The sequence below is a fragment of the Musa acuminata genome, chromosome BXJ3-6 (genome assembly GCF_036884655.1).
Source record: "Musa acuminata AAA Group cultivar baxijiao chromosome BXJ3-6, Cavendish_Baxijiao_AAA, whole genome shotgun sequence".
NCBI lineage: Eukaryota > Viridiplantae > Streptophyta > Magnoliopsida > Zingiberales > Musaceae > Musa > Musa acuminata.
The window spans coordinates 9779719-9805190 of NC_088354.1; the positions used below are offsets into that span (position 1 = coordinate 9779719).

At 41.1% G+C, this 25472-nt stretch overlaps 3 protein-coding genes across 6 annotated transcripts; 2 read left to right on the top strand and 1 right to left on the bottom strand.

Annotated features, from left to right (window-relative positions):
* The first annotated feature begins 1784 nt into the window (after window positions 1–1784).
* On the top strand, window positions 1785–12755 carry LOC103974592 (isocitrate dehydrogenase [NAD] catalytic subunit 5, mitochondrial). Of its 4 annotated transcripts, XR_010497724.1 has the most exons (10): window positions 1785–1943; window positions 2208–2404; window positions 8683–9003; window positions 9105–9266; window positions 9357–9431; window positions 9913–10022; window positions 10098–10170; window positions 10407–10628; window positions 11145–11381; window positions 11535–12755. XR_010497724.1 is itself a non-coding variant. In XM_065156656.1 (9 exons), exons 2-8 carry the CDS (start codon window positions 2234–2236, stop codon window positions 10596–10598), a joined length of 1104 nt encoding a protein of 367 aa, XP_065012728.1. In that variant the 5' UTR covers window positions 1785–1943; window positions 2208–2233; the 3' UTR covers window positions 10599–10628; window positions 11145–11445. The 4 variants fall into 4 exon arrangements, 3 of the variants coding, with proteins under 3 accessions (XP_065012728.1, XP_009387722.2, XP_009387723.2); XM_065156656.1 differs by lacking the exon at window positions 11535–12755 and having other exon boundaries at window positions 11145–11445; XM_009389447.3 differs by lacking the exons at window positions 11145–11381; window positions 11535–12755 and having other exon boundaries at window positions 10407–10818.
* A 314-nt stretch (window positions 12756–13069) lies between these two features.
* Window positions 13070–15624, bottom strand: LOC103975097 (beta-fructofuranosidase, insoluble isoenzyme 3). Its single transcript, XM_009390009.3, has 7 exons — window positions 15431–15624; window positions 15246–15254; window positions 14264–15126; window positions 14030–14188; window positions 13694–13935; window positions 13405–13498; window positions 13070–13329 (listed from the first exon to the last, which is right to left on the bottom strand). The coding sequence occupies exons 1-7, from the start codon at window positions 15600–15602 to the stop codon at window positions 13135–13137; spliced, it is 1734 nt and encodes a 577-aa protein (XP_009388284.3). The 5' UTR covers window positions 15603–15624; the 3' UTR covers window positions 13070–13134.
* A 3368-nt stretch (window positions 15625–18992) lies between these two features.
* On the top strand, window positions 18993–21527 carry LOC135639913 (beta-fructofuranosidase, insoluble isoenzyme 3-like). The gene is made up of 7 exons (XM_065153919.1): window positions 18993–19186; window positions 19363–19371; window positions 19497–20359; window positions 20435–20593; window positions 20688–20929; window positions 21125–21218; window positions 21294–21527. The coding sequence occupies exons 1-7, from the start codon at window positions 19015–19017 to the stop codon at window positions 21486–21488; spliced, it is 1734 nt and encodes a 577-aa protein (XP_065009991.1). The 5' UTR covers window positions 18993–19014; the 3' UTR covers window positions 21489–21527.
* The last annotated feature ends 3945 nt before the right edge of the window (window positions 21528–25472 follow it).

Genomic DNA, 25472 nt, shown 5'->3' on the forward strand with positions numbered 1-25472 from the left:
AGATTTTACATGTCTTCTTGTTGATTTCTTATAAGGATTACATAATGATAATAATAGTATATTGTTTATAAGTGGTTGATTTTATAGTAAAGGTTGAGCATAGGAAATGGAGTCTTGATATTCACACAATCAGACATTATGAATCCCAAGTCGGTTTTGGCAAAAGAAAAATTAAACAAGTCTGTAGCATAATGATAATCTAGGGAGGAGGCTAAAAATAGATGCAGAGTTAACAGCCTGGTTGTAGATATAAATTTAGGTGTTTCTGATAAAATCTTGAATGTGTGACCAATGACCGTAACATCATGAGTTTGGTGGTTTTGGGATGACCATAAAAGTGAATGTAAATTGTTGTAGCCTAGTTCTGTTGGCAAAGATTTGAACATGGAAGATCAATCTAGTTTAGCAAACAGGCAGTGAGTTATTATCTTCTCCTTATTGTTCACATCTTCTTTAAAGGTGAAAATAATTCATGGCAATCTTATGACCTCTAGTTATATATTTGAGTGCATTTTCTTTTGAAGAATTTATAGTTAATATGTTTATCTTTGAATTCTTTCCACCTGGAATTTCTCCTGCAGTCTTTAAATTTTGAAATTTAAAATATCAATTTGTGCATTTTCTTTAACCTTTATATGGTTCGATCACATCTGCGGTTGCTACTAAGATATTCCTTATCTGCCTAGTTGAAATCTTTGTGCATGAATTCTAAGTAGCGACATTAACAGGTTCATCGTCTTTAGTTAGAACTAAGTGTTGCTGTACATAATCATCAAGTCCCATAAAGAAACTGCTTGTGATGTATATATGGTATTTGTCAGGTGCTTAAAGCAAGCCTTCTTTCTATGCAGGTCCAGAACCAGCCGATCCAGATGGGTGAATTTTACTTGAGCAATATTCTATTTCACATTGTAATATATTATTGCATAAGTGATAGGCCATTTGATGTATTGTTGCATAAGAGATCCGTATAGGTTTTAATTTTTGATAAGAGATCCGTATAGGCCATTTGATGTATTGTTGCATAAGAGATCCGTATAGGTTTTAATTTTTAAGAGATCCGTATAGGTTCGATTCGACGACATATATGGTATTTGATGTAATGAATTTTTTTAATTTTTAAAATATTTTAAAAATTATATGGTGTCGCTGAAGCAAAAAATAGAACGCTTCTACAGCTAAAATTGTTCGACAAGCAGAATGCGTCATGATGACCATAATATTTGTCTTATGAACGAAGAAAGATCTCAATTGGAGATGAGGGAATAATTGGTGGACGATTCCAATGAACGTCCTTCACTGAAGTATTGTTAATGGGCTCAACAATCAAAGTTAAATCCACAGATTAATGGGCTTGTTATTATTATTATTATTATTATTATTATTATTATTATTATTATTATTATTATTATTATTATTATTATTATTATTATTATTATATTGATGTATGTTTAATATTTTTATTTTTATTAAAAAAATATGTTTAGAGATTAATTATAAAAAATGTTTATTGGAGCCTTGTGAATATATATATATATATATATATATATAATTCAGAAAGATAAATATGAATAACGTTATTTGCATTTAATTGATGCATACGATTTTGCCACCCAAATAAAGTCAACCCTAACATGGCATCGTCTTTTAGTTGTTTACGGACCGGATACGATGCATGTTTCTTTCTAAACGCCAATCTGACGTATATTTATATTTGTAGTTGATTCCAGAATAATATAGCTGCTTGATCGACCGATCGGGACCGTTGGATGGACGATGGGCCTCATTTTTTTACCGGCCTTTTAGCTTTCCTCTCCTCCTCCCCGCAGGTGGCTGCGGCGCAGAATACTCTTGGAGCACAAAGAACCTTTCCCACTTTTCATCTCTCGTCCCATCTTCTGGCATCGAAATTCCTTCTTTGGGCGCAAAGCTGCTGCGGATCGGTCAATCATCTAGTAACTCTATCTCAATTTTCTTGATTTCTTTTTCTTCGATCGGTTCAGGTCTAGGGTTTCTGTTAGATTCTTGTTTTATGTGCTGCGGGTTGGTGTTGATCTGGAAATTTTCTTGTACGCATGAGTTCCCTTTCATCGTCCGATGGCGCATTGTTCCAAACCCCCATTTGCTTTTGATTCGAATTCGTTTCTTCTCTTCTTATTGATCTGATTCTTGGTGGAGTCCTATCGATGGTTGCTTTGTCGTCGCAGATTGAGCTGCTGAGCCGTCTTCGTCAATGGCGCTTGGACGCCTCCTTCAAAGGGCTTCGATCAACCAGATTTCCAGCAGGATTTTTCCTGCTTTTGAAAGATCTTTCTCCGCTGCTGCTTCCCCCAGCGAACCCATCCGTGCCACTCTCTTCCCCGGTGATGGAATTGGGCCTGAGATCGCAGACTCTGTTAAGCATGTCTGTTTCTATGAAGCTTGCCATTCCTTTTCTTCTGTTGGCTTCACTTTTTGGACCGTATGCTTTAATTCTACGTTATTTTAAATCTCACATTTTTCGAGCATTACTTGATTTATATTTTTTACATCTATTTTACTTTGTCTACGCTAAATTGATAAGTTGTATTGCGTTTAGTTAAGTTGGCATTGTTTCCCTTCCAAATTGATTGGGTGGAAACAAAAACAAGGAACACCACAACAGTTCTTTTTTTTCGGATGCTATGCAGAGTATCTTTTTTTTTTCTTTCTTTTAATGTAATTTTAAAAGCAATATTTCCTGTTGAAAGAGGTGTAGGTTCCAATGTATATAATTAAGCTGGAAATGAGTGTATGTCACTTTTACAACCACATGAAGATCCAGAAATGGTGGTAGCATAAGTATGGATATTGAGTTGGATGCTTGGATATGTATGTTTTATGCTTGAATTTGTCTGTTACATGAAATGTTATTTTTAGTGACTTGGGGTGATTACTTCACCGAAGTATATGATACATTGGCTAATTGAATTAACGGAAATTGTAATAAGTAATATGTACATATAATTTGTCTAACAAGAACTATAAATCTTTTTTGTGTCAGATATTCCAATATGACACAAACTGTATTAGCCTTTCTGACACTATGCTTCTGTTGAGTTTTAAACTTTTATTTTTGTGAATTTTGATTATTAAACTTTTTTGTTTTGATTACAAAATAGAGAAAAATATTATAAATCTAATGAAAAAGATATATCTTCAAGATATGATTCTGTTGGTGGAGGATACGAAGAAATTACACTTTCCAAATTTTCATTTATCATTTCCTTATTTTTCTTAATTTCTTGAGCATGTTTTGCAAATTCTTTCTTAATGTCAATACTGAAAACCAAGAATAGATGCTTGAGCATACTGAGGTGCAATGATTTTAGTGTCAATACTTATTTGGTTGATTATTAAAGAATAAGTTGAAGATATTCCACATGTATAATGTCCCTAGAGCTATTGGAAGACAAGTAAGAAGTTATCAATGTACACATTTGATCTGGTTCTCTCCCAGACTGTTATTTATCTTCATTCGCAAATCTGGCCATGACATGCCTGAGTGTAAAATCATAATCGAGCATAGATGATGCTCAATATAGGGAACCATAAATATGGCCTAGGAACAGAAATCGCAACAAGTATAACTTTCTCAAGGATTGGCAATATTGTGAATTATTGGAGCCATATTAGAATATTCCATTTACAATCTTTTGGTTATATTTGTGAGCTAGGTGAAAAGTGAAGGAAGCCTAAAGGAGGGAATATGTGGGTAAAGAGTCTAAGAATTCGTATGTTCTGCAATCACCAGCCTTAGATGTGTTTCATAGTAAATTCATTTTGTTTTTAAGGGTTTGCTCATATTTTGGTGAAGAAATTTTGCTTATTTGGATGTCTTGATGGACCTCCAAATCCTGTACACTTTGAAGCTTGTTGGAATTGCCAAGGTAACGTGGAACAAGCAAAAGAAGACTATTTTCAAAGAGCCTAAAGTTGCCCACTTATCACTTTTATTTTTCTTTTAATTATCCTACATTGTTAATTTTTATGTTTCTTTCAATTATCCCACATTTTTAGCTATCTGGTTTTTAATGCTTAGAACTAGTATAAATAAAGGCCTCCTCTGAACCTATGGAATCATCAAGAAACAATATCTTCAAGTATTGTAAAGGTTTTATGTACTAGAAGGAGATGATTTCTCTCATCCTTCCTTATAAAAGGTTAGTTTGCTAAAATCCTTTCTAGTAGTATTTTTTTTATTTTGATTTCGTTCTGCGTCGGTATTAGAGTCTTGCTTTTGATGTTAGCATAATAGGTTTGTAGGTAGGAAATTAAGAAGTATGCTCTACACTTGCCACTTATAGTGGATTTTATGTATCAGAAACTTAATTTGCTAAGTATAACCCTATAGCCCATCAAGATGAGGTCTAGTGGCAATAATGGTAACAACGATGACAACATTATCGATGATGACAATGGAAATTTCGACAATGACGACCTTCGTGATGGAAGCAATGGCAACAACCCTAACAATAATGATCGGGGAATGCGAGCCCTCTGGGCGACGTTAAAAGCACAAGAAGCAAGGATGACCCGGGAACTTTTAGAGATTTGTGACATGCTCACTAACTTGGGTTTTGGTGCCAATAGAGGTTCGTGATGATGGTAGGATCAATTGTGCCTGAGTTGATGCTAATGACCATCCTAATCATCAACGGGTCTCCAATCCAACGTAGGCAACCAACCTATGAAGATAAGTCAAACGAAAAAGAAGGAATTGTGGACTATCATAAAACCAACCAATGAAGAGGTGCATGTGCAACTCAATCTCGACACTTCAACCAACGTAGTACTATCCACCCATAACAACTAACAGTATATGATGATGACTCAGAAGATGACAGTGAAAGATATAATAGACATCAAGCATCACCCAGACGAGATAGGATATTTGAGGATTACCACCTCAAAGTAGACCTCCTCAGTTTTAATGGCCACCTCAGCATTGAGGTTTTTCTTGACTAGAGTTATAAACTAGAGGACTTCGAGGTGATGGATGTTCCTGATTAAAAAACAAGTCAAGCTTGTTGTATACAAGATGAAAGGAAGTATAGCAGCTTGGTGGGATACATTACAGAATGACAAAAAAAGGATAAGGAAAGGCACTAGTACAAACATAGCGAAAGGTGAAGCAACTTCTCAAAGGAAGATTCCTACCCTTAGACTATAAACAACTGTTGTTTCAACAGTATCAAAACTGCATCCAAGGCACTCAATTTGGAACCGGGTATATTGATGAATTTTTACGCCTTTCAGCTAGATATAACTTGTCAAAGTCACAAGACCAGCAAACAACAAGGTATGTCAACGGACTGAAATTTGCAATTAAAGATGGAATGTCTCTAACTCCGATTTGAACAGTAGATGAAGCTCACAATATGACATTAAAGGCTGAAATGCTGTTGACTTGACCTCCAATTGCTACCTGGAAATTCTCTACTTTGACGACGCAGCCTATTCTTAACAAAGAAAAGCAAGTTATGACTGAGTCAATATAACCTACAAATCAAGGCACAAATATTGAAAAAACAATAAGGCAAGCGAAGCATATATCGATTACCACAAACAGTCCATATGCTCAACCCTTATTTGGGAAGTGTTTCAACCAACGAGTGTCGTGCTTATAAGACTGTCAACCTTACAGATCACAAAATTGACTTAAGAAGAAGATGCCCAAAACGATGCGATTGATGATATTGATAGTGCTGAAATAGCAGAGGAAAAAAAGGAACATGTGGCATGTGTTGTAAAAAGATTATTACCTTAAGGCAAGAAGATCCATCTCAGCATAAGAAAATCTTCTAATTCTTGATGCAGTGTTAATAACAAAGTCTATGCATTGATCATAGACAATAAAAGCTGTGACAATATTGTATCCAAATCATTAATGAGACACTTAAATTTACAGATGGAAGGTCATCCAACACCATACAAGCTAGGGTGTATTAAAGAAGGCCCAACTATCATTGTAACTGAGATCTGTATAGTTCCTCTCTCAATTGGGAAAAGGTATAAGGAGGAAGTTATATGAGATAGTTGACATGGATGTATGCCATGTGCTACTTGGAAGGCTATGGCAGTATAATGTGAATGCAACCCAATTTGGAAGAAAGAATATTTGCGTATTCTAGTATAACGGGAAAAAAATTGGCATTCTACTGACTAACAAAAAGGGAGATGAATCCAACACTTATGAAGTGGAGGGGATGTCTTTCTTATCTATCTTTAACTTTGTGCAAGAATTTATTGCTTGTTCTAAAGAAACAAGAGTATACTATGCTCTTATTGTGAAGGGAGAAGAACCGCCTGAATCAAAGATTCCAAACGAACTAAAATCGATATTGGAAGAATTTAAAGAGATCATCCCTAAAGAATTACCAGATGGACTTCCACCCGTGAGAGATATTCAACACCAAATTGATTTGGCTCGAAGAGCATGTCTACCAAATTTACCTCGCTATTCGATGAACCCAAAAGAGAATGAGATGCTGAAGGAGAAGGTAGAAGAGTTGATGTGGATGGACATATTCGAGAAAGTATGGGCCCATGCGCTATATGAGCTTTGTTGACACCTAAAAAAGATGGAAGCTGAAGGATGTGCGTAGATACTAGAGCCATAAACAAAATCAAGGTCAGGTATTCCCATACCTCAACTAGAAGATGTGTTGGATTAACTACAAGGCTCCAAGATATTCTCAAAGATTGATCTCTGTAGCGGATATTATCAAATTCGCATAAATTCTGGAGATGAATGGAAGACTACATTCAAGACAAGAGAAGGCTCATATGAATGGTTAGTTATGCCTTTTGTTTTGTCCAATCATATCTATGATGATTACTTATTCAAAGGTGACCAGTTGTGCATTCCGAGGATATCCTTATGAGGAAAAATATTCAAGATTTACATAGAGGACTTTGAGACAACAATAGCAAGTGTCGAGGAGAGGTACTTTTGGCCACAATTAAAAAAGGATGTTGGTAATTTTGAAGAAAATATTTGACTTGTCAAACTGCAAAAGGCTAGTTGTAGAACACTAGTTTATATATGCCATTACCAGTTCCAGAAGATATTTGGAAGGATTTATCCATGGATTTTGTATTGAGATTGCCAAGAACTTAGAGGGGATTTGATTCTGTGTTTGTGGTTGTGGATTGGTTCTCCAAGATGGCCCATTTCAAACCATGTAAGAAAACTCCCGATGTGATATAAATTGCCAAGCTATTCTTTCAAGAAGTCATACGCCTATAAGGGGTACCAAAATCAATCACTTCTGAAAGAGATTCTAAATTTCTATATCATTTTTAGCTGATCTTGTGAAAAATATTTGACGCAAGTTTGAAGTTCAGTAGCACAACTGATCCACAAATTGATGGTCAAACAGAGGTAACTAATAGGACTCTGTGTAACTTGATTTGTTGTATTTGTGGTGACAAACCAAGACAATGGGATTTCGCACTCGCATAAGTTGAATTTGCCTATAACAGTGCATAGTTCTATCAAAGCGTCATTATTTTCTGTTGTTTACAAGAAAATGCCAAAGCATGCTTTGGATTTAGTTCACCTATCAAAGACTCCTAGGATTAGTGTAACAACTAACAACATGGCTGAGTAAGTACAATCAACCCAAGCTGAAGTGAAGAAGAAGTTGGAAGTTACTAATGCCAGGTACAAGGAAGCAACTGATAAGCATAGGAGAGAGAAGGCATTCAAGGAAGGAGATATGGTTATGGTGTGCTTGCAAAAGAGGGATTTCCTATAGGCACTTACAACAAATTGAAGCTGAAGAAGTCTGGTCCCTAGAAGGCCTTAAAGAAAATCAATAACAATGCCTATGTGATTGATTTACCAGATAATTGGGGGATCTCAAAAACTTTCAATGTTATACATTTGTATCACTACTTTCTAAATGAGAATCCATAGTATCCTGACATAAACTCGAGGGCAAGTTTTTCTTAAGTGGCGGGGATTAATGGAACAAGCAAAAGAAGACTTTTTTCAAAGAGCCTAAAGTTGCTCACTTATCATTTTTATTTTTTTCAATTATCCCACATTGAAAATTTTTATGTTTCTTTCAATTATCCCACATTGTTAGTTAGCTAGTTTATAAGACCTAGAACTAGTATAAATAAAAACCTCCTTTAAGCTTATGGAATCATCAAGAAATAATATCTTCAAGTATTGTAAAGGTCTTCTCCACTATAAGGAATTGATTTCTCTAGTCCTCCATTTTAAGGTCAGTTTGCTAGAATCCTTTCTAGTGATATTTTTAATTTTGTTTTCATTCTGCATCACAAGGTGTGTTTTTTCAGAAATATATTGAAATGTCCCTATGCTACAATTAGATGGTGAAGCTAAATAATGTTCCCAACTTTTGTACTTCCTGTCATGAATTCTAGATGGATGAGATCGTCTACATTTCGGGCAGGCAATTGATATGAATTTGATAAAAAAGCAATTGATATGATTTGGATCAAAACATGAATTATTGTGATATTAGTTTCAACCCTTTTGTTGTGAGCATTTCATTTGCAACGTCTTGATGTCAAATAAGATAATTTGGGAGGAAAATGAAAAAGACAATAAATGGAAGAAAGCATGAGTTTGATGCTTAAGTTTCATGACCATTTTCAGTATCGTATTAATAAATTTTGTTAGTACAGGTGTTCAATGCAGCACAAGTTCCAATAGAATGGGAGGAACATTTTGTGGGTGACAAGGTCGATCCTAGAACAGAGAGCTTTTTAACATGGGAAAGTCTGGAATCAGTGCGAAGAAACGGCGTTGGCTTGAAAGGCCCTATGGCTACTCCCATTGGAAAGGGTCACCGGTCACTGAACCTTACCTTGAGGAAAGAACTTGGTCTCTATGCCAATGTTAGACCTTGCTACAGCCTTCCTGGCTATAAAACTCGATATGATGATGTAAATCTTGTGACAATTCGTGAAAATACAGAAGGAGAGTATAGTGGCCTTGAACACCAGGTAAGCCTTTTCTAGGAAATGTGTGTTATTCATTGTCCTTTTTTCGTGGTAAGTTTTGCATATATTGGTTATCTGATGTAGTTTTCTGCACATTACTCCAGGTGGTGAGAGGTGTTGTAGAAAGTCTGAAGATCATTACTCGTCAAGCAAGTTTAAGGGTCGCAGAATATGCTTTCCATTATGCCAAAGCAAATGGCCGCCAGCGAGTGTCTGCCATACACAAGGCCAACATCATGAGGAAGACTGATGGTCTTTTTCTGAAGGTATATCTATACCTAAATACACATATAGTGGTTAAATGTCCTTAATGTATATGCTACAATTTATAAGCTTCGTTGTTGATATATCTGCAGTGTTGCCGTGAGGTTGCAGAGAAGTACCCTGAGATAACTTACGAGGAAGTCATCATTGACAACTGTTGTATGATGGTATGTTTTGATTAGGCTTTAAATCTTTGACTGAAATTTTTTATGACCATATCATCAAATCATCACCATCATCTTCCAAGATTTTTTCATCAAATATGTCAGCCAGAGAGCATCATAAAGTCGAGCATATTTCACGGGTAACTTGAGACTTGTGACCAGTTGGTTTACTGACCTTAAACATCTTAGTGCCTAATTTTCAGTAAAGCAATAGGATTTGCCAAAACCTGAAATTTAATCATATCAGTGACTAAACTTACCTTAGTACAATCCTCTCTAATTCTGTGAGTAAAGAGTTCAGAAGTAAAAAATGATGAGTTTGGCTAGCGCTTATCTGGAAATCACATGTTAGCCAACATTCTATTGGTTCAGATCCCTCATGATCCATGTTAGATGTAATAAATATTTAGAGTTAAAAACTTGTGTAATTTTAGTGTAATGCCATATTGTAATTGATGAGCATTTTCCTGCATCAATGTGACAGCTTGTGAAAAATCCTACTCTCTTCGATGTACTGGTGATGCCCAATCTCTATGGAGATATAATCAGTGACCTTTGTGCAGGACTGATTGGAGGGCTGGGCTTAACTCCTAGGTAAATGTGATTTGCTTTTAACAATTTATAATTCACAAGGTAAAATAATTAACTCTATGACCTTTTTATTTCTAGTTGCAACATTGGTGAAGGTGGCATCGCTCTAGCAGAAGCTGTACATGGGTCAGCCCCTGATATAGCTGGAAAGGTAAATGATTTTCTCTATATTCAGTTGTATGCATTCTGTCCTTTAGTGAATCAATCAGAATTCTGAACAACAGATCATATAGTGTGCATTTATTTTCATTAGTTTATATGATTTGGTTTGTTTATTGTCGGTGTGTATATTTTTGCATGGTAACTCGTAGGTTATTTTTATGCCCTGTTTTGCAGTATGATGCCTTCCTGCTTTTGTTTGATCTGTTTTGGAATTTGTGTATCCAGAATCTTGCAAACCCAACTGCTCTCCTGCTGAGTTCCGTTATGATGTTGCGCCACTTGAGGCTTACCGACAAAGCTGACCAAATCCACAATGCTATACTTAATACCATTTCAGAAGGAAAGTATCGAACGGTTGATCTTGGTGGGAATTCGTCAACTACAGATTTTACAAAGGCAGTATGCGATCATCTTTAGAAAGTTTGTGGCAGCACACCCGGATAACTGGTATACATAGTAATTGCTAGTTTGAGTCGGTTGTAGATTGCCCACACTAGTATATTAAGTTGCAATCACATGAATAATGAATGCTCTTGGAGTTTTTCGTCGTCTATTTATTCCCATTTTCTTCGATTGAAGCAATACATGTAATAATTAACTAAAGGCATACAGCACGTTGCACTTGCGACTTCTTCTACATTTTTTTGTCAACACATTTTGCATTTTATGCATGAAGCGCAAGTGACTACATTTTAAAAGCTTGAGCTGTGTTTTCTCTTGTGGATAGATGGAGTATGCTCGACAACAGGAACTGCTATTAGTTACGTTGTCGTGAGAAACAATTCCTTTATGATGATACATATATGAGACTGAGGAATGTTGGGTTCACATGACTTTAATTCATTATGGTGCAATGCCAAATTATGTGGGCATATGAATAGCTCCTACTAGCATACATGATGCATTCTCTGTGTTGGAAGAGCAGCAATGCCTCTTTGACAATGTCTTTCTTGTTGATGCCAGGATGGTACCGATCAAAATAGCGTTTGTTGAAGCGTGGAAAAGCCAAACTACCGCGTAGCTGAGCTGAAGGGTTGAAAGAAAGCAATAGAGGGGCTTCTCGCGACGACTCCCTCCATGCCATGGTTCGATTTCTGTCCCGACGACCAATGGTGAATCACAGGAGCATATGGGTCGATTTCTGTCCCGGGAGTTTGTCAAGCTAATAATAAACAACGACAGTCATTTTGGTTTAGAATGGTGAGGGATTTGCTCAACCAGAGACGTGCTTTTGACAAGTTTATTTCAGAGAATTTTTCTTCCATCTCCATGTTAATTGACATCTTCGTCATCCTAACGCGCCATCATGACTTGGAAATGCTCTGCTAATCGATATGTTTTCTCTGTCACCAGATTGACATTACAGGTGAACTCGACTTCTTCTTCGTGTGCTTCCATTATTATTGGAGGCAAGATGGAGCCCAACACTCGAAGCAAAAAAGCACATCCATTACGATCGGAACAAAAGTATTACCAAATTGTACCAGAGAAAACATCGTAATATAGCTAGAAACACTAAAACAGAGTGGTGACCTATGGAAGTTGTGTTGCGGCCAGAGCAAACAGAGCTAGAGAGCGGAGCTCACGGAAGCCTCTCCATGGCAGAAGGCATAGAGGACCGTACGTTTAGCGATGCAGATGATGCTATGAAGGAGCCAAGCAATAATCCGACGCTTTATTTGCCCTCTTCGAGGCGGTAATCTCTGCCTTTCCTTCGTCTCGGATGAAGAAGAGCTTCTCTCTGCGGCCATCTCTGTTTTAGCAGAGGAGACGAGAGTGAAGAAGAGTCATGATATGATAACATACATACATAATGTATATATATATATATATATATATATATAGGGAGAGAGAGAGATAGAGAGATAGGGTCCCTCCACGATATACAAATCTAGTGAGCTGACCCACACCAGTACTGGAAACGAGAGAAGCAAAGCAACCGAGGGCCCACACGCTTGATCTCAGTAGATTCAACGAGCAGGTGGTTGACTTTTAAGTGGATTTGACGAACACCAATGTCATCGAAACATATAGGAAATTGATCGAAGCTAGTAACCTTAGCGCTTGAGAGTTCTAAGCGCAGAGAAAGATGAGTGGAGCGAGACGCACGTTACCTGTCAATAGGAATAAGGTGGAGATTTAAGTTGGTATCTGACTTTGACACCTTTTTTAATTAGTCATGTCAACCAGCTCAAATGTCTCATGTTGACTTGCAACATTTTCCTTTGGATCAGCTGATCGAAGTCAAAACATATACTTGTTGCGAACGCGTTGAAGAATTGTTCCAAGTCATCCAGAAGGTATGCATATGGACATCTCCATGCTTCGACGATGATGAGGCCGTCAAAGAGTAGGAGCTCTCTAGAATTAATTCTTGCTCTCCCAAAGCTTACACGTAATTGGCATTGTAGACGACACGTACTTTGAGACCCAGGAATGGTTATTGGGCCGGGCAGAGCTAAGCGAGGCTTTGAGATCATTTCGATAACGCAGCAAGGCCCATAGCCATCCTTTTGTGCCCCGTAATTGTCATTCTGTCTCTTTCCCTTTCAATCCATTTCTTACTTCTCTCCACCGGATCCTCCTTCCTCCGCCTTCTCCCTCTCACTATCTCTTCCGCTTGGATTTATAATCTTGATTTACTTATTTTTGGCGGGAAACTTTAGAGGCCAACGGGGAGCTTCTCAAGACAACCCTCTGTCATCCCATTCCGGTACGCAATGCAATTTTATTATCTTCGAATTAATTTTGCCTTTCATGAAATGAACGATCTAACCACGGTGATTTACTTTGTGAATCGCTTTATCTTTGATGGATTCTTGATTTACTTTATTGATCGCTCTATCTTGTATCGAATTTTTTATTTACTTTGTGGTCGTTGTGTCTTTCATTTAGTTGCGCCGAGAACATCCCAAAAAGCACATGTAATTAATTAGAAGAGAAAGTTGTCATTTCAAAAGATAATGTCGTCATTCATTTCTGGTGCTTTCATCTCCCATGCATTTAGTTCTGAAACCTTCACGTCTTCTGCACCATTGTTGAACACGAACATATGAGCTTCTTGTCCGATCGCAATGCTGGGATAAACTCTTGACGTGATGCAAGTCTTGCCTCCTTCCCCAAAGCTCTCCACCACCGAGTGATCAATCTTTAACAGAACAAAGCGAGATGAATAAACCTATAAAAACAAAAAGAAAAATGCGATGCCTAAATTCCAACATACCAAGCTTCTAAGAGATATCTTGTTTGTCTTTTCAATATCGACATCGACAAAGCCGGCAAAAGTAGGTTTGTATATCATTTCCCTCTTAGATGACCTGCTCATACAAAACGAATGAATGAATGAATGAATGAATTCAGTGTTCGACAACCAAAGATCAGATACTACTATCATATGATTCAACTTCATAAGTTTATGCCACGGTATATGCAAACACATTGATGAGTTTAGTATAAATCTTTTTTGTGGGCACATAATAGATGGAAAAATTATCGGCATAAATGAAACAAACCTAGTAGGATCATGGCACATGAGGACCACGTGCTTGTCTTGAGCTTTGAAGATCCTGAAGAAGACAGCAGTAGCCTCTTCTTGGTCGGCTGAAGCCAAAACCAGGAGTCCAAATGGGCCAACCCCACCCTTTGTTTTTGCCGTCATTTTGGCACACAGTGCTTGAGCATCAGTGGCATAAAGTGGATCGAATGCCTCGGCATTTTCTAGGCTTCCAACCTCGAATGTTACCTCCACATCAGCCTGTGGTAGCGAGTCAAGAAATTAAGATTTAAAAATCTTCAAATCTGACAAGGAAGTATACTGAGATTATAATAATCTCAAGTCACCAACTTGCCTGCGCTGTCAGTATGTTCTTGACTTCAAAAGAAGTACCACTCGGGATGTTTCTGTTCTTGACGGACCCGTGCTTGTGTCTGAGCGTTTCCAACTCCTCGATCGGCCATTGAACGAGTTGCCTACCGTTGCTATCGAGCCACACAGCTCTTGGAATCGCCTACGTGCAAAAGTCGGTCATCGTAGGACGAGTAAGCACGAACCACCTGAACTCGAATGTTAGAAGAAGACTCACCTGAACTCCCGCCCAACCCTTGTCCTTGTCGGCATTAGCACTGTCCGATTCATTGGCCCACCCCCACAAAATCCTCCGTTTCTTCGCAGGATCGTAGAACGACTTGGACGCATAAAAGTTGCCATAGTCATACCTCAGCCCATTACGATTATCCGTAGAGTTAGCATCCGGTATGTACTTATCCGCCTTAGGGTAGTACGTGCCCAACGTGTAGTAGTCGAATCGCGTCTCGTCCAGGCTAACCTTAAAGACGTGCTTGACCCCAGCACCCACTTCGCCGGTGTCCAACCCTTGGTTCCCCTCCAAGGCCACCGGGTACACGTCCGGGCACTCCCACATCCCGGTGCCCTTGGCCGAGTGCAGCGGGTGGCGCGCCTTGGTCCACTTGACGAAATCCTTGCTCTTGTACAAGACGGCCACGCCCCTGCTCCCTCTCCTGGTGCCTATCACCAGAGACCAGTGCTGGTCGTGGGGCGTATACCACGCCGTGGTCGGATCACGGAACGCGCTCGCGTTGACGGCGGAATCCGACGGGTCGATCACGGGGTTGTGGTCCGGCTTAGTCCATTCGCGCAGGTAGGGATCGGATAAGTTGCTGGGGAAGGCGATGTTTTGGATCTGTCGTTTCTGAGGGTCGATGCCTGTGTACACTATCACGGGCTTGTCGCCGGGGAGGATGGTTGCGGAGCCGGACCAGCACCCGTAGATGTCGAATGGCTGGGACGGGTAGATCGCAGGGTCGAGCGCCTTCCAGTTGATCATGTCGGCCGAGACCGAGTGGGCCCACACGATGTTGCCCCACACCGAGCCGTAGGGGTTGTACTGGTAGAACAGGTGGTAGATGCCCTTGTAGTACAGAGGCCCTGAAACAATCGTGGAGTAGGGTTGGTTTGAGTCTTCATCACGGGGAGGGGGAGGGGGAGGTGGAGGTGAAGTTATATTTTGCACGTCGAACGCGGAACGGGCTATAGGAGGAACTTACCATTTGGATCTGCTTGCCACGGCCGGTGAAGGTGTCGATGGTGACGACGTTCGGAAAGGAAAAGAAACGTGGTGAGTAAACGGTGCAAAACAATAATGCTGAAATATTTTCTTTTTTTTTTTTATACGAAGGACGGTTTGTTTCATCGGAGAGCGACAAAACGACGTGAAGAGTTGAGAAACTACCGTTGATCCAATGTCTAGGGGGACGGAAATGGTATACGGGCTTCAGTTCATCGTTGACCAAGGTAGGTGATATGGATTGCAGGTCTTCATACACCACATGAGATGCCTCCATGGAACAGAAGCACCAACAAACCACACAAGCCACAGCCAGCGATAAACCTGAAGATCCCATTATTAAAACCTAGTGAAAAAAGAAAACGCCGATAAAAGAATATGACCGATAGGAGGATGCAAAGGAGTTTATATAGGCAGATGAAAAAGGATAACTATTTTTTCTTGTGTGGATCAAAATGTTCGAGGAAGAAAATTATCTTCCTAATCTTATCAGTTATGGAAACGGATAATATAATTATGATTAAAAGTGATGTGGCCCTTTTTTTTTGGTAGCAGGAGTTGTCTGTCTATAAAAATAGAGTTCCTTCCATAAAATAAGGTATGGACGTTCCATCTTTTTCCATGTTTAGGACTTATGATTCCGAAATATGTGCAGCTCCACCAAAATATAGCTTTTTCAATGATACTCCAGGCATTCCCTAACTCCCCTCACCACCACATAAGTAACACCTAAGTAAATGTTCGGAAACTACCTATTCTCTACGGTCGCTAGTAAGATATCACGTTGCCTGCCTTGACTTCCCGCATTAATCCCGTAGATGAGAAAGAGAACATGACTCCGTATTAATTGTCGGCGATATGGCTCGACTTCACCAACCTTCCCTTTTAGACGAACGACGAAGGGACTATGCTCTACCTCGACAATCCCCAAGCGCCACCCTTAGTGACACATTAAATGCCTCTGCCCGCATTAAATGCCTCTGCCACGTAGGGTAAGGAGGAATTTAACGAAGTCCCGTCTACTCCATCCAGCGCCCAAGTATAAAAGTCAAGCCCCGAGCCAAGCTAGGGCGAGCAAGCAAGAGCTCTTCACTCTCTCACTTATATTGTTAGCCTCCCTCTTCGTCTCTCTGACTTAAGCATCATAAGGTTGAGCCAGGACGCCCCCGACGCAAATCAATTTTGCAGGACCCCCGACGCCATCCGGAGATACGACCAGGAGGCGATCCAATAGCAAGGACATCCCAGCTTTCCAACCCGACTCCACCATAAGAGAGTTAGACCGTACCCGATGAACCACCTCCCCCGACAATCTCCCTACACAAGATCATCGTGCCAATCCTCCGCGTTTGCAAGGATGAGTCATTAAATTCCTCCGCCACGCAGGGTAAGGGGGCCCTTAAAGGAGCACATTGCCCCATTTCAAGTCGTACCGATATCTCATATTTCATCGGTACCAGACCTCTCTTGGTATTTTTAATGCCATACCTTTTGACAATGGTGTCTATGTACCTGGATCGGGACAAGCCAAGCATCATCTTGGATCTATCTCTATAGATCTGAATCCCCAAGTCCTTAACGGAGAAGAGTCTAGATAACTAAGCCTTTACTATAGATAGCATTCCTATATCATTCCCAACGATCAGGATGTCATCCACATATAACACCAAGAAGGTGATAGCGCTCCCACTTACCTTCCTATATACATAAGGCTCATCTTCATTTTAACGAGGAAGTGGAGCTCGAACTCTTTGGCGAGCTGGTAAAAGAAATAAATTGAGAGGGGTTTTAGATGACTATACCATTTTCAGGCTAATCCCATTAGCATTGTAAGGAACATCTAGTACATCAGAGTGTCCAAAGTGCCGAACAAAAACATCTGGCCCCAGAATGGGGTAGTGTGCTCCGCGGGGTCGAAGCTGCCATCAAAGGTTTCCAGGTTAGGGAGGCAAATGCCAGCCGGGATGGGCTCTTCTTGGATCCTTTGGATAAAGGGGGAAATATAGGGTGCATCAGGTTCACTATGGGAATACTAAAACTCCCACTGAACCTCGCCCAGTCATTGGTTCACGGTTTGGAGTTATGTCTTCATCAAGTCTTCCTAGGAGTCAGTCGATTGAGCCTCGAATTTTGACAGGGTTTGGGTGCGGTCGGCGAAGTGCTGAGCAGCGTGGTTCATCGCCCCTGACCGAGGAGATCCTTGGGGAGTTAGGAGAGGACTCGCCGGACAAGCTTCGCGAGGGAGTATGCATGATTCCTAGCTGAAGGGCGTGCCACTGCACTGGGATCATCAACTTTGCCAATTGGGGGAGGAGTAGGGCAATGGCTTGCATCATGCCGATAAAAACCCGACCCTGCTAAGTAAGGTCTAAGAACGCCTCCAATGGGATGAGCAGGGAGTCTGTGCTCGGCCCTAAGGGGGAAGTCCTAGGTCATTGAGCAGGTGCCTATAGCGTGCAAAAGCTTGCTCTATGGGATCTGCATCAGTTTGCCGGGAGGCCGAGACCTCTTCAGTGAAATGCCCATTGGGAGGTCTCAGAAGGATGTTCCTGCAACATTTGGCTCTCCTTCTAGTGTCAGAATGTTGACACACAAAAATCGACGACCGGTGAGTCGGCACAGTTGGTACGCTATCAAAGGTGTAGGTCCTTCTTGATGACTCATCCTTGCAAACGCGGAGGATTGGCACGACGATCTTTTGTAGGGAGATTGTTGGGGGAGGTGGTTAATCGGGTACAATCTAACTCTTGTATGGGGAGTCGAGTTGGAAAGCTAGGATGTCCTTGCTATTGGATCGCCTCCTGGTCATATCTCCGGATAGCGTCGGGGGTCCTACAAAATTGATTTGCGTCAGGGGCATCCTGGCACAACCTTATGATGCTTAAGTCAGAGAGACGAAGAGGGAGGTTAACAATGTAAGTGAGAGACCGAAGAGTTCTTGTTCGCTTGCCCTAGCTTGGCCCGAGGCTTGATTTTTATACTTGGGCGCTGGATGGAGTAGACGGGACTTCGTTAAATCCACCCTTACCCTACGTGGCAAAGGCATTTAATGCGGGCGACTTACCGGCATGTGTCACTAAGGGTGGCGCTTGGGGATTGTCGAGGTGATACCTCTGATTTGACTTCCTTGCATCTTTGGGTCAGGTAGAGCATAGTCCCTTCGTCGTTCATCTAGAAGGGAAGGTTGGTGAAGTCGAGCCATGTCGCCGACCATTAATATGGACTCATGTTCTCTTTCTCATATGCGGGATCAATGAGGAGTGGGTCTCATGGGCCCATTTCGGGAAGTCAAGACAGGCGACGTGATATCTTATTGGCGACCGCAGGGAATAGGTGGTTTCCGAACTTTTACTTAGGTGTTATTTCCGTGGTGGTGAGGGGAGTTAGGGAGTGCCAGTAGTATACTTGAAACTGCAAGATTTTTGGTGGAGCTGCACATATTTCGGAATCATAAGTCCTAAACATGGAAAAAGATGGAACGTCCATACCTTATTTTATGGAAGGAACTCTATTTTTATAGACAGACAACTCCTGCTACCAAAAAAAAAGGGCCACATCACTTTTAATCATAATTATATTATCCGTTTCCATAACTGATAAGATTAGGAAGATAATTTTCTTCCTCGAACATTTTGATCCACACAAGAAAAAATAGTTATCCTTTTTCATCTGCCTATATAAACTCCTTTGCATCCTCCTATCGGTCATATTCTTTTATCGGCGTTTTCTTTTTTCACTAGGTTTTAATAATGGGATCTTCAGGTTTATCGCTGGCTGTGGCTTGTGTGGTTTGTTGGTGCTTCTGTTCCATGGAGGCATCTCATGTGGTGTATGAAGACCTGCAATCCATATCACCTACCTTGGTCAACGATGAACTGAAGCCCGTATACCATTTCCGTCCCCCTAGACATTGGATCAACGGTAGTTTCTCAACTCTTCACGTCGTTTTGTCGCTCTCCGATGAAACAAACCGTCCTTCGTATAAAAAAAAAAAAGAAAATATTTCAGCATTATTGTTTTGCACCGTTTACTCACCACGTTTCTTTTCCTTTCCGAACGTCGTCACCATCGACACCTTCACCGGCCGTGGCAAGCAGATCCAAATGGTAAGTTCCTCCTATAACCCCTTCCGCGTTCGACGTGCAAAATATAACTTCTCCTCCCCCTCCCCCTCCCCCTCCCCCTCCCCGTGATGAAGACTCAAACCAACCCTACTCCACGATTGTTTCAGGGCCTCTGTACTACAAGGGCATCTACCACCTGTTCTACCAGTACAACCCCTACGGCTCGGTGTGGGGCAACATCGTGTGGGCCCACTCGGTCTCGGCCGACATGATCAACTGGAAGGCGCTCGACCCTGCGATCTACCCGTCCCAGCCATTCGACATCTACGGGTGCTGGTCCGGCTCCGCAACCATCCTCCCCGGCGACAAGCCCGTGATAGTGTACACAGGCATCGACCCTCAGAAACGACAGATCCAAAACATCGCCTTCCCCAGCAACTTATCCGATCCCTACCTGCGCGAATGGACTAAGCCGGACCACAACCCCGTGATCGACCCGTCGGATTCCGCCGTCAACGCGAGCGCGTTCCGTGATCCGACCACGGCGTGGTATACGCCCCACGACCAGCACTGGTCTCTGGTGATAGGCACCAGGAGAGGGAGCAGGGGCGTGGCCGTCTTGTACAAGAGCAAGGATTTCGTCAAGTGGACCAAGGCGCGCCACCCGCTGCACTCGGCCAAGGGCACCGGGATGTGGGAGTGCCCGGACGTGTACCCGGTGGCCTTGGAGGGGAACCAAGGGTTGGACACCGGCGAAGTGGGTGCTGGGGTCAAGCACGTCTTTAAGGTTAGCCTGGACGAGACGCGATTCGACTACTACACGTTGGGCACGTACTACCCTAAGGCGGATAAGTACATACCGGATGCTAACTCTACGGATAATCGTAATGGGCTGAGGTATGACTATGGCAACTTTTATGCGTCCAAGTCGTTCTACGATCCTGCGAAGAAACGGAGGATTTTGTGGGGGTGGGCCAATGAATCGGACAGTGCTAATGCCGACAAGGACAAGGGTTGGGCGGGAGTTCAGGTGAGTCTTCTTCTAACATTCGAGTTCAGGTGGTTCGTGCTTACTCGTCCTACGATGACCGACTTTTGCACGTAGGCGATTCCAAGAGCTGTGTGGCTCGATAGCAACGGTAGGCAACTCGTTCAATGGCCGATCGAGGAGTTGGAAACGCTCAGACACAAGCACGGGTCCGTCAAGAACAGAAACATCCCGAGTGGTACTTCTTTTGAAGTCAAGAACATACTGACAGCGCAGGCAAGTTGGTGACTTGAGATTATTATAATCTCAGTATACTTCCTTGTCAGATTTGAAGATTTTTAAATCTTAATTTCTTGACTCGCTACCACAGGCTGATGTGGAGGTAACATTCGAGGTTGGAAGCCTAGAAAATGCCGAGGCATTCGATCCACTTTATGCCACTGATGCTCAAGCACTGTGTGCCAAAATGACGGCAAAAACAAAGGGTGGGGTTGGCCCATTTGGACTCCTGGTTTTGGCTTCAGCCGACCAAGAAGAGGCTACTGCTGTCTTCTTCAGGATCTTCAAAGCTCAAGACAACCACGTGGTCCTCATGTGCCATGATCCTACTAGGTTTGTTTCATTTATGCCGATAATTTTTCCATCTATTATGTGCCCACAAAAAAGATTTATACTAAACTCATCAATGTGTTTGCATATACCGTGGCATAAACTTATGAAGTTGAATCATATGATAGTAGTATCTGATCTTTGGTTGTCGAACACTGAATTCATTCATTCATTCATTCATTCGTTTTGTATGAGCAGGTCATCTAAGAGGGAAATGATATACAAACCTACTTTTGCCGGCTTTGTCGATGTCGATATCGAAAAGACAAACAAGATATCTCTTAGAAGCTTGGTATGTTGGAATTTAGGCATCGCATTTTTCTTTTTGTTTTTATAGGTTTATTCATCTTGCTTTGTTCTGTTAAAGATTGATCACTCCGTGGTGGAGAGCTTTGGGGAAGGAGGCAAGACTTGCATCACGTCAAGAGTTTATCCCAGCATAGCGATCGGACAAGAAGCTCATATGTTCGTGTTCAACAATGGTGCAGAAGACGTGAAGGTTTCAGAACTAAATGCATGGGAGATGAAAGCACCAGAAATGAATGACGACATTATCTTTTGAAATGACAACTTTCTCTTCTAATTAATTTGGCTCTCTTCCTCTCTTACTCTCTCTTATAAGGAAGTAGTCGCTTTCTCTTACTCTCTCTTGCTCTATATATATATATATATATACACACACGCATATATATATATATATATATATATATATATATATATATATATATATATATATATATATATATATATATATATATATATATATATATATGGGCCTTGATGCGTTATTGAAATAATCTCAAAGCCTGGTTTAGCTCGGCCTGGTCCAATAACCATTCCTGGGTCCCATGTCGTCGACAGTCCCAAATTGTCATCGTGGTCCAAAGCAACGCGGATCAAGATTTGATTAAACATCAAATTAAGAAATGAGGAATAAGCAGTGACATTTAGGTTGCTATGAGGCAGTATAAATTGGATAAGCAAGCTGGAGACTCCTCATCAATAATTTATTCGCCAACTGTATGATGTTATCCTGCGCGCACAGCACCCAACCATCTTTCATTCGTGACATCAATCATTAAACTACTGATTCTTGTGCGACCGTTTCCCCGTGCCACCCTATGTGACATAAAGACCTCAAATCGGATGTCATCAACCCTCATGCCATAGTATAAAACCGTAACTGACGTTCGGCTAAAGGGGAGGCACAAAAACAAAAGGGAAAAAGAAAAGCAATCCATCTCATTACTAACTTACTTATCGGAGGGGCCACAGCCGGGGACCACCCGACGAAGGCCATTTTTACAGGAGGGCGACCCCTCGTTGACGGCGAGGAACTCGGCACGAGAGCGCCAGTGGCCCGATAGTGTGGAGTTGTTAATCAGTCCTGATCCCGACCAATGCCAAACAACACTCCCTTTCGAGGGCCCGACCACCTCTTCATCCAGATCACCTCACAGTAGACTCTCGACATCGATCCGTAGACCTAGTCAGGTAGATTCATCGGCCATGGCATATTTGTTCGCTAACAGGTTGCATGGCTGAAATCTAGCACATATTCCAACCAAACTGTTAATTCTTCCTTCTCCACGGATTTGGTTCTAATCCGTATACATAAATATCATATGCTCATTTCATACGAACAAGTGAAGAATATATTCAAGCTAATAACTATCATATGCTCATTTCATAACATATAGCTTCATGAGTTAATGCCTAACTTGGACCTACCACATCATGTATATATCTGACCGCTTGGAGAATCTGGCTTCGCCAGTGTACTCATCATTGTTAATTTCTCAAACGAAGATCACCTGTCTCGCTCAAGTAAGGAACACGAGAAAGAGGGAGCAAGATTGGTACACCTCTCCCATATAAATACCCACCTCCATTACGATTTCTCATCTCTCTCTCTCTCTCCCTCATCATTTGATCGCAACCTCCTCCACTTCCTCTAGTCGTTCTCTGTCGGCATCTCGAGACTCCTAGGTTCGATCCCATCCTCATCTTTGTCGAATTTTTTCTTGCTTCGTTTGATGAATTCTCTTCTGATTTATGATTGTCGAGTCTTGGTCATGTTTGTGGATTCTATATATCAAAGTGAGTTTTCTTCTTTTTCTGGCTAGTTTACCGAGTTCAAGTTGAAGGTTGGGTGTGGAGGCAAAGGATCACATTGCTCGGTCTTGGAGGCCGAAGACTTCGAATAGGAGGCCATTCGATGATCGATCATTCAGTGAGATCTCGATGACGGTAAATCTCAGGTCGGTCAGTAGCTTTGGGAGCATGTACTCCTCTGGCGCAGGGCAATCATTGCTGGACATGCCAACCTCATCGGATCAGGATTCGTTGATGCCACAAGTGATGGTTTGATCGATAGTTTTCTTTCGGGCACTGCTTTGATGGAGGTTCTCGATTGTGATAAGGTATAACACGTTGCCCGCATGTTGCCCCTATCAGGATGGTCATTAGTGCTTTCGAAATAAAATTTTAATTTAAAAATTCAATCGATAAATTCGTATCGAAAATACATTTAATTTAGAACGTGAGTAAGAATAATGAGTAACCAAATCAGTTAGTAATAGTAAGAAAAAGTATAAAAAAAATAAATCGATTTATATTAGTTTGATCGTCCTAACCTATGTCTACTCTCGATTCCTCTTTCCTCGAGGCATTTTCACAGGTTTAGGAAAGAATCTTTTTTACAAGAAGACCTCACACCTCCCTTAGAATGACTTCTAAACTTAAGGAGGAAGAGGCTCAACACTTTTTAATAGAGTTTATACACTTAAAATCATAAGTTTTTACACTTTGCCAAGTAATCACGAGTGGAGTATTTATAGACTCCAAATGGTTTAAAAAATAAAGGCAAAATTTTAAATCCTCGAGTTTTCGAGTACTAGCGGTACTATCGCCTAACAAAGCCTGAGAACTAGGGTTATGGCGGTACCATCGCCTGCCTAGATGGTACTACCACTTGACAGTCTAGCGGTACCATCGCTTGATAGATTGGGAACTCGAGCTCTAGCAGTACCATCACTTGGGCTTGGCGGTACCACCGCCCAACCCAACCCCTTGTCACTAAATTAGCCTTTTAACTGGCCCAATTTAACCCTAGTTCAAGCCTAATAGACTCCTAATCAACTTGGCATGGTTACACCCAAAACCAACTCAATTAAACTATAAACAACTCTAATTACAATCATGAAGCCTTCAACACGTTGTCCGATATGTTATCTGTTCATCTAGCACTTCGTCCAAACCTTCGGCACATCGTTCTTTCCTTTAACGTATTGCCCAATCCATCGATATATTGACCTCTCACAACATCCAATCTTCTTGGCGTAATACCCGATCCTTCCAGCCCGATGTCCAAACTCATGGTACGAAGTCCATCTTTTGGCATATCGACCAATCCTCCGGCCTAATATCCAATCTCTGACATGATGCTCTCCGGTCCAACATCAGATTCTCCTACTTCAACGATTTGTCATTCGATGGTTCAAGTCCATGATTGAAGTTTTTCCTACATCACTTATCTTAAATGTTTATTAGTTTATAAATTTGTCAATTGATTTCATCATCAAAATTCAGGATTCAACAATCTCTCCCTTTTTTATGATGATAACTAATTGATGATTTAGTTTTAACTAAACTCCCCCTATCTATATGTCATTTTGAAATTAACTATTGGAAAATCTTGGGGGGTGACATCACATGTGCAGCGGAATAACAGAAGAATAAAATCCCCAAATTCCCAAAGTTGTGTTCAGTTTCGTGCGAAGATTGATGCGCAAAAATTATGAATTTAAAACAGATTATGTTACCTAGGGAGATCGTATATCTTTAAATCTATATAGATCTCTAGGAGAGGGTGAAGGAGATCAAGCACCCTCCTCTCTAGCGGTGATCCACATAGCAGGGTTGTGACGATGCTCTTCAAAACTCTAGGCCTACTTTGAGGTAGAGAGGGGGAGGAGAATAGGAGAGGCAACCAAAAAGCTCTAGCCTATGAACCACTAGTTCTCTCATATTTATAGAGGTCCCCTGTCAACTTAACCCTAATGGATTCATCCCTATTGGGTATTGAATCTCCATCCAACTATCCAAGTCTCTTAAATTAGTGGATCTCTATCCAATAATCTCTCATGAGCTATTATTGGATCTCATTCATAGGATCCAATAATTCAGGGGCTTATTGGATATCCAATAAGATAGGAGCTCTAGCGGATATCTCATATCCGAACTTCTACTCATCGCAATGCCTACCATATGTGTGTGACCCTTTAGGCCCAATATTGAGCTGGCTGTGAGTCATACCTATCAGAACTCCTTTTGGCTCAGTGAATTATTATCTCCATAATAATTAACTTGACTCATCGACTACGGACGTATTATGCCACTATGTCGCAGTCCCCAAACGATACAAGGAATCCAATCCATTGGACCTGTCTGTCCTCAGTAACCGTGTATCTATAGTTCCTCATCCATCTAATATCCTACAGATCGTTTACCGAGCATGGTGTTGTCAGACTCATATGGTTTCTAC

Coding starts and splice junctions, on each gene's coding strand:
- LOC103974592 (XM_065156656.1), top strand. CDS start 2,234: ATGGCGCTTGGACGCCTCCTTCAAAGGGCTTCGATCAACCAGATTTCC. Junction 9,267..9,356: donor CTGATGGTCTTTTTCTGAAG/GTATATCTATAC, acceptor ATATATCTGCAG/TGTTGCCGTGAGGTTGCAGA. Junction 9,432..9,912: donor TTGACAACTGTTGTATGATG/GTATGTTTTGAT, acceptor TCAATGTGACAG/CTTGTGAAAAATCCTACTCT.
- LOC103975097 (XM_009390009.3), bottom strand. CDS start 15,602: ATGGGATCTTCAGGTTTATCGCTGGCTGTGGCTTGTGTGGTTTGTTGG. Junction 14,189..14,263: donor AGGGTTGGGCGGGAGTTCAG/GTGAGTCTTCTT, acceptor TTTTGCACGTAG/GCGATTCCAAGAGCTGTGTG. Junction 13,330..13,404: donor AGATATCTCTTAGAAGCTTG/GTATGTTGGAAT, acceptor GTTCTGTTAAAG/ATTGATCACTCGGTGGTGGA.
- LOC135639913 (XM_065153919.1), top strand. CDS start 19,015: ATGGGATCTTCAGGTTTATCGCTGGCTGTGGCTTGTGTGGTTTGTTGG. Junction 20,360..20,434: donor AGGGTTGGGCGGGAGTTCAG/GTGAGTCTTCTT, acceptor TTTTGCACGTAG/GCGATTCCAAGAGCTGTGTG. Junction 20,930..21,124: donor ATGTGCCATGATCCTACTAG/GTTTGTTTCATT, acceptor TTGTATGAGCAG/GTCATCTAAGAGGGAAATGA.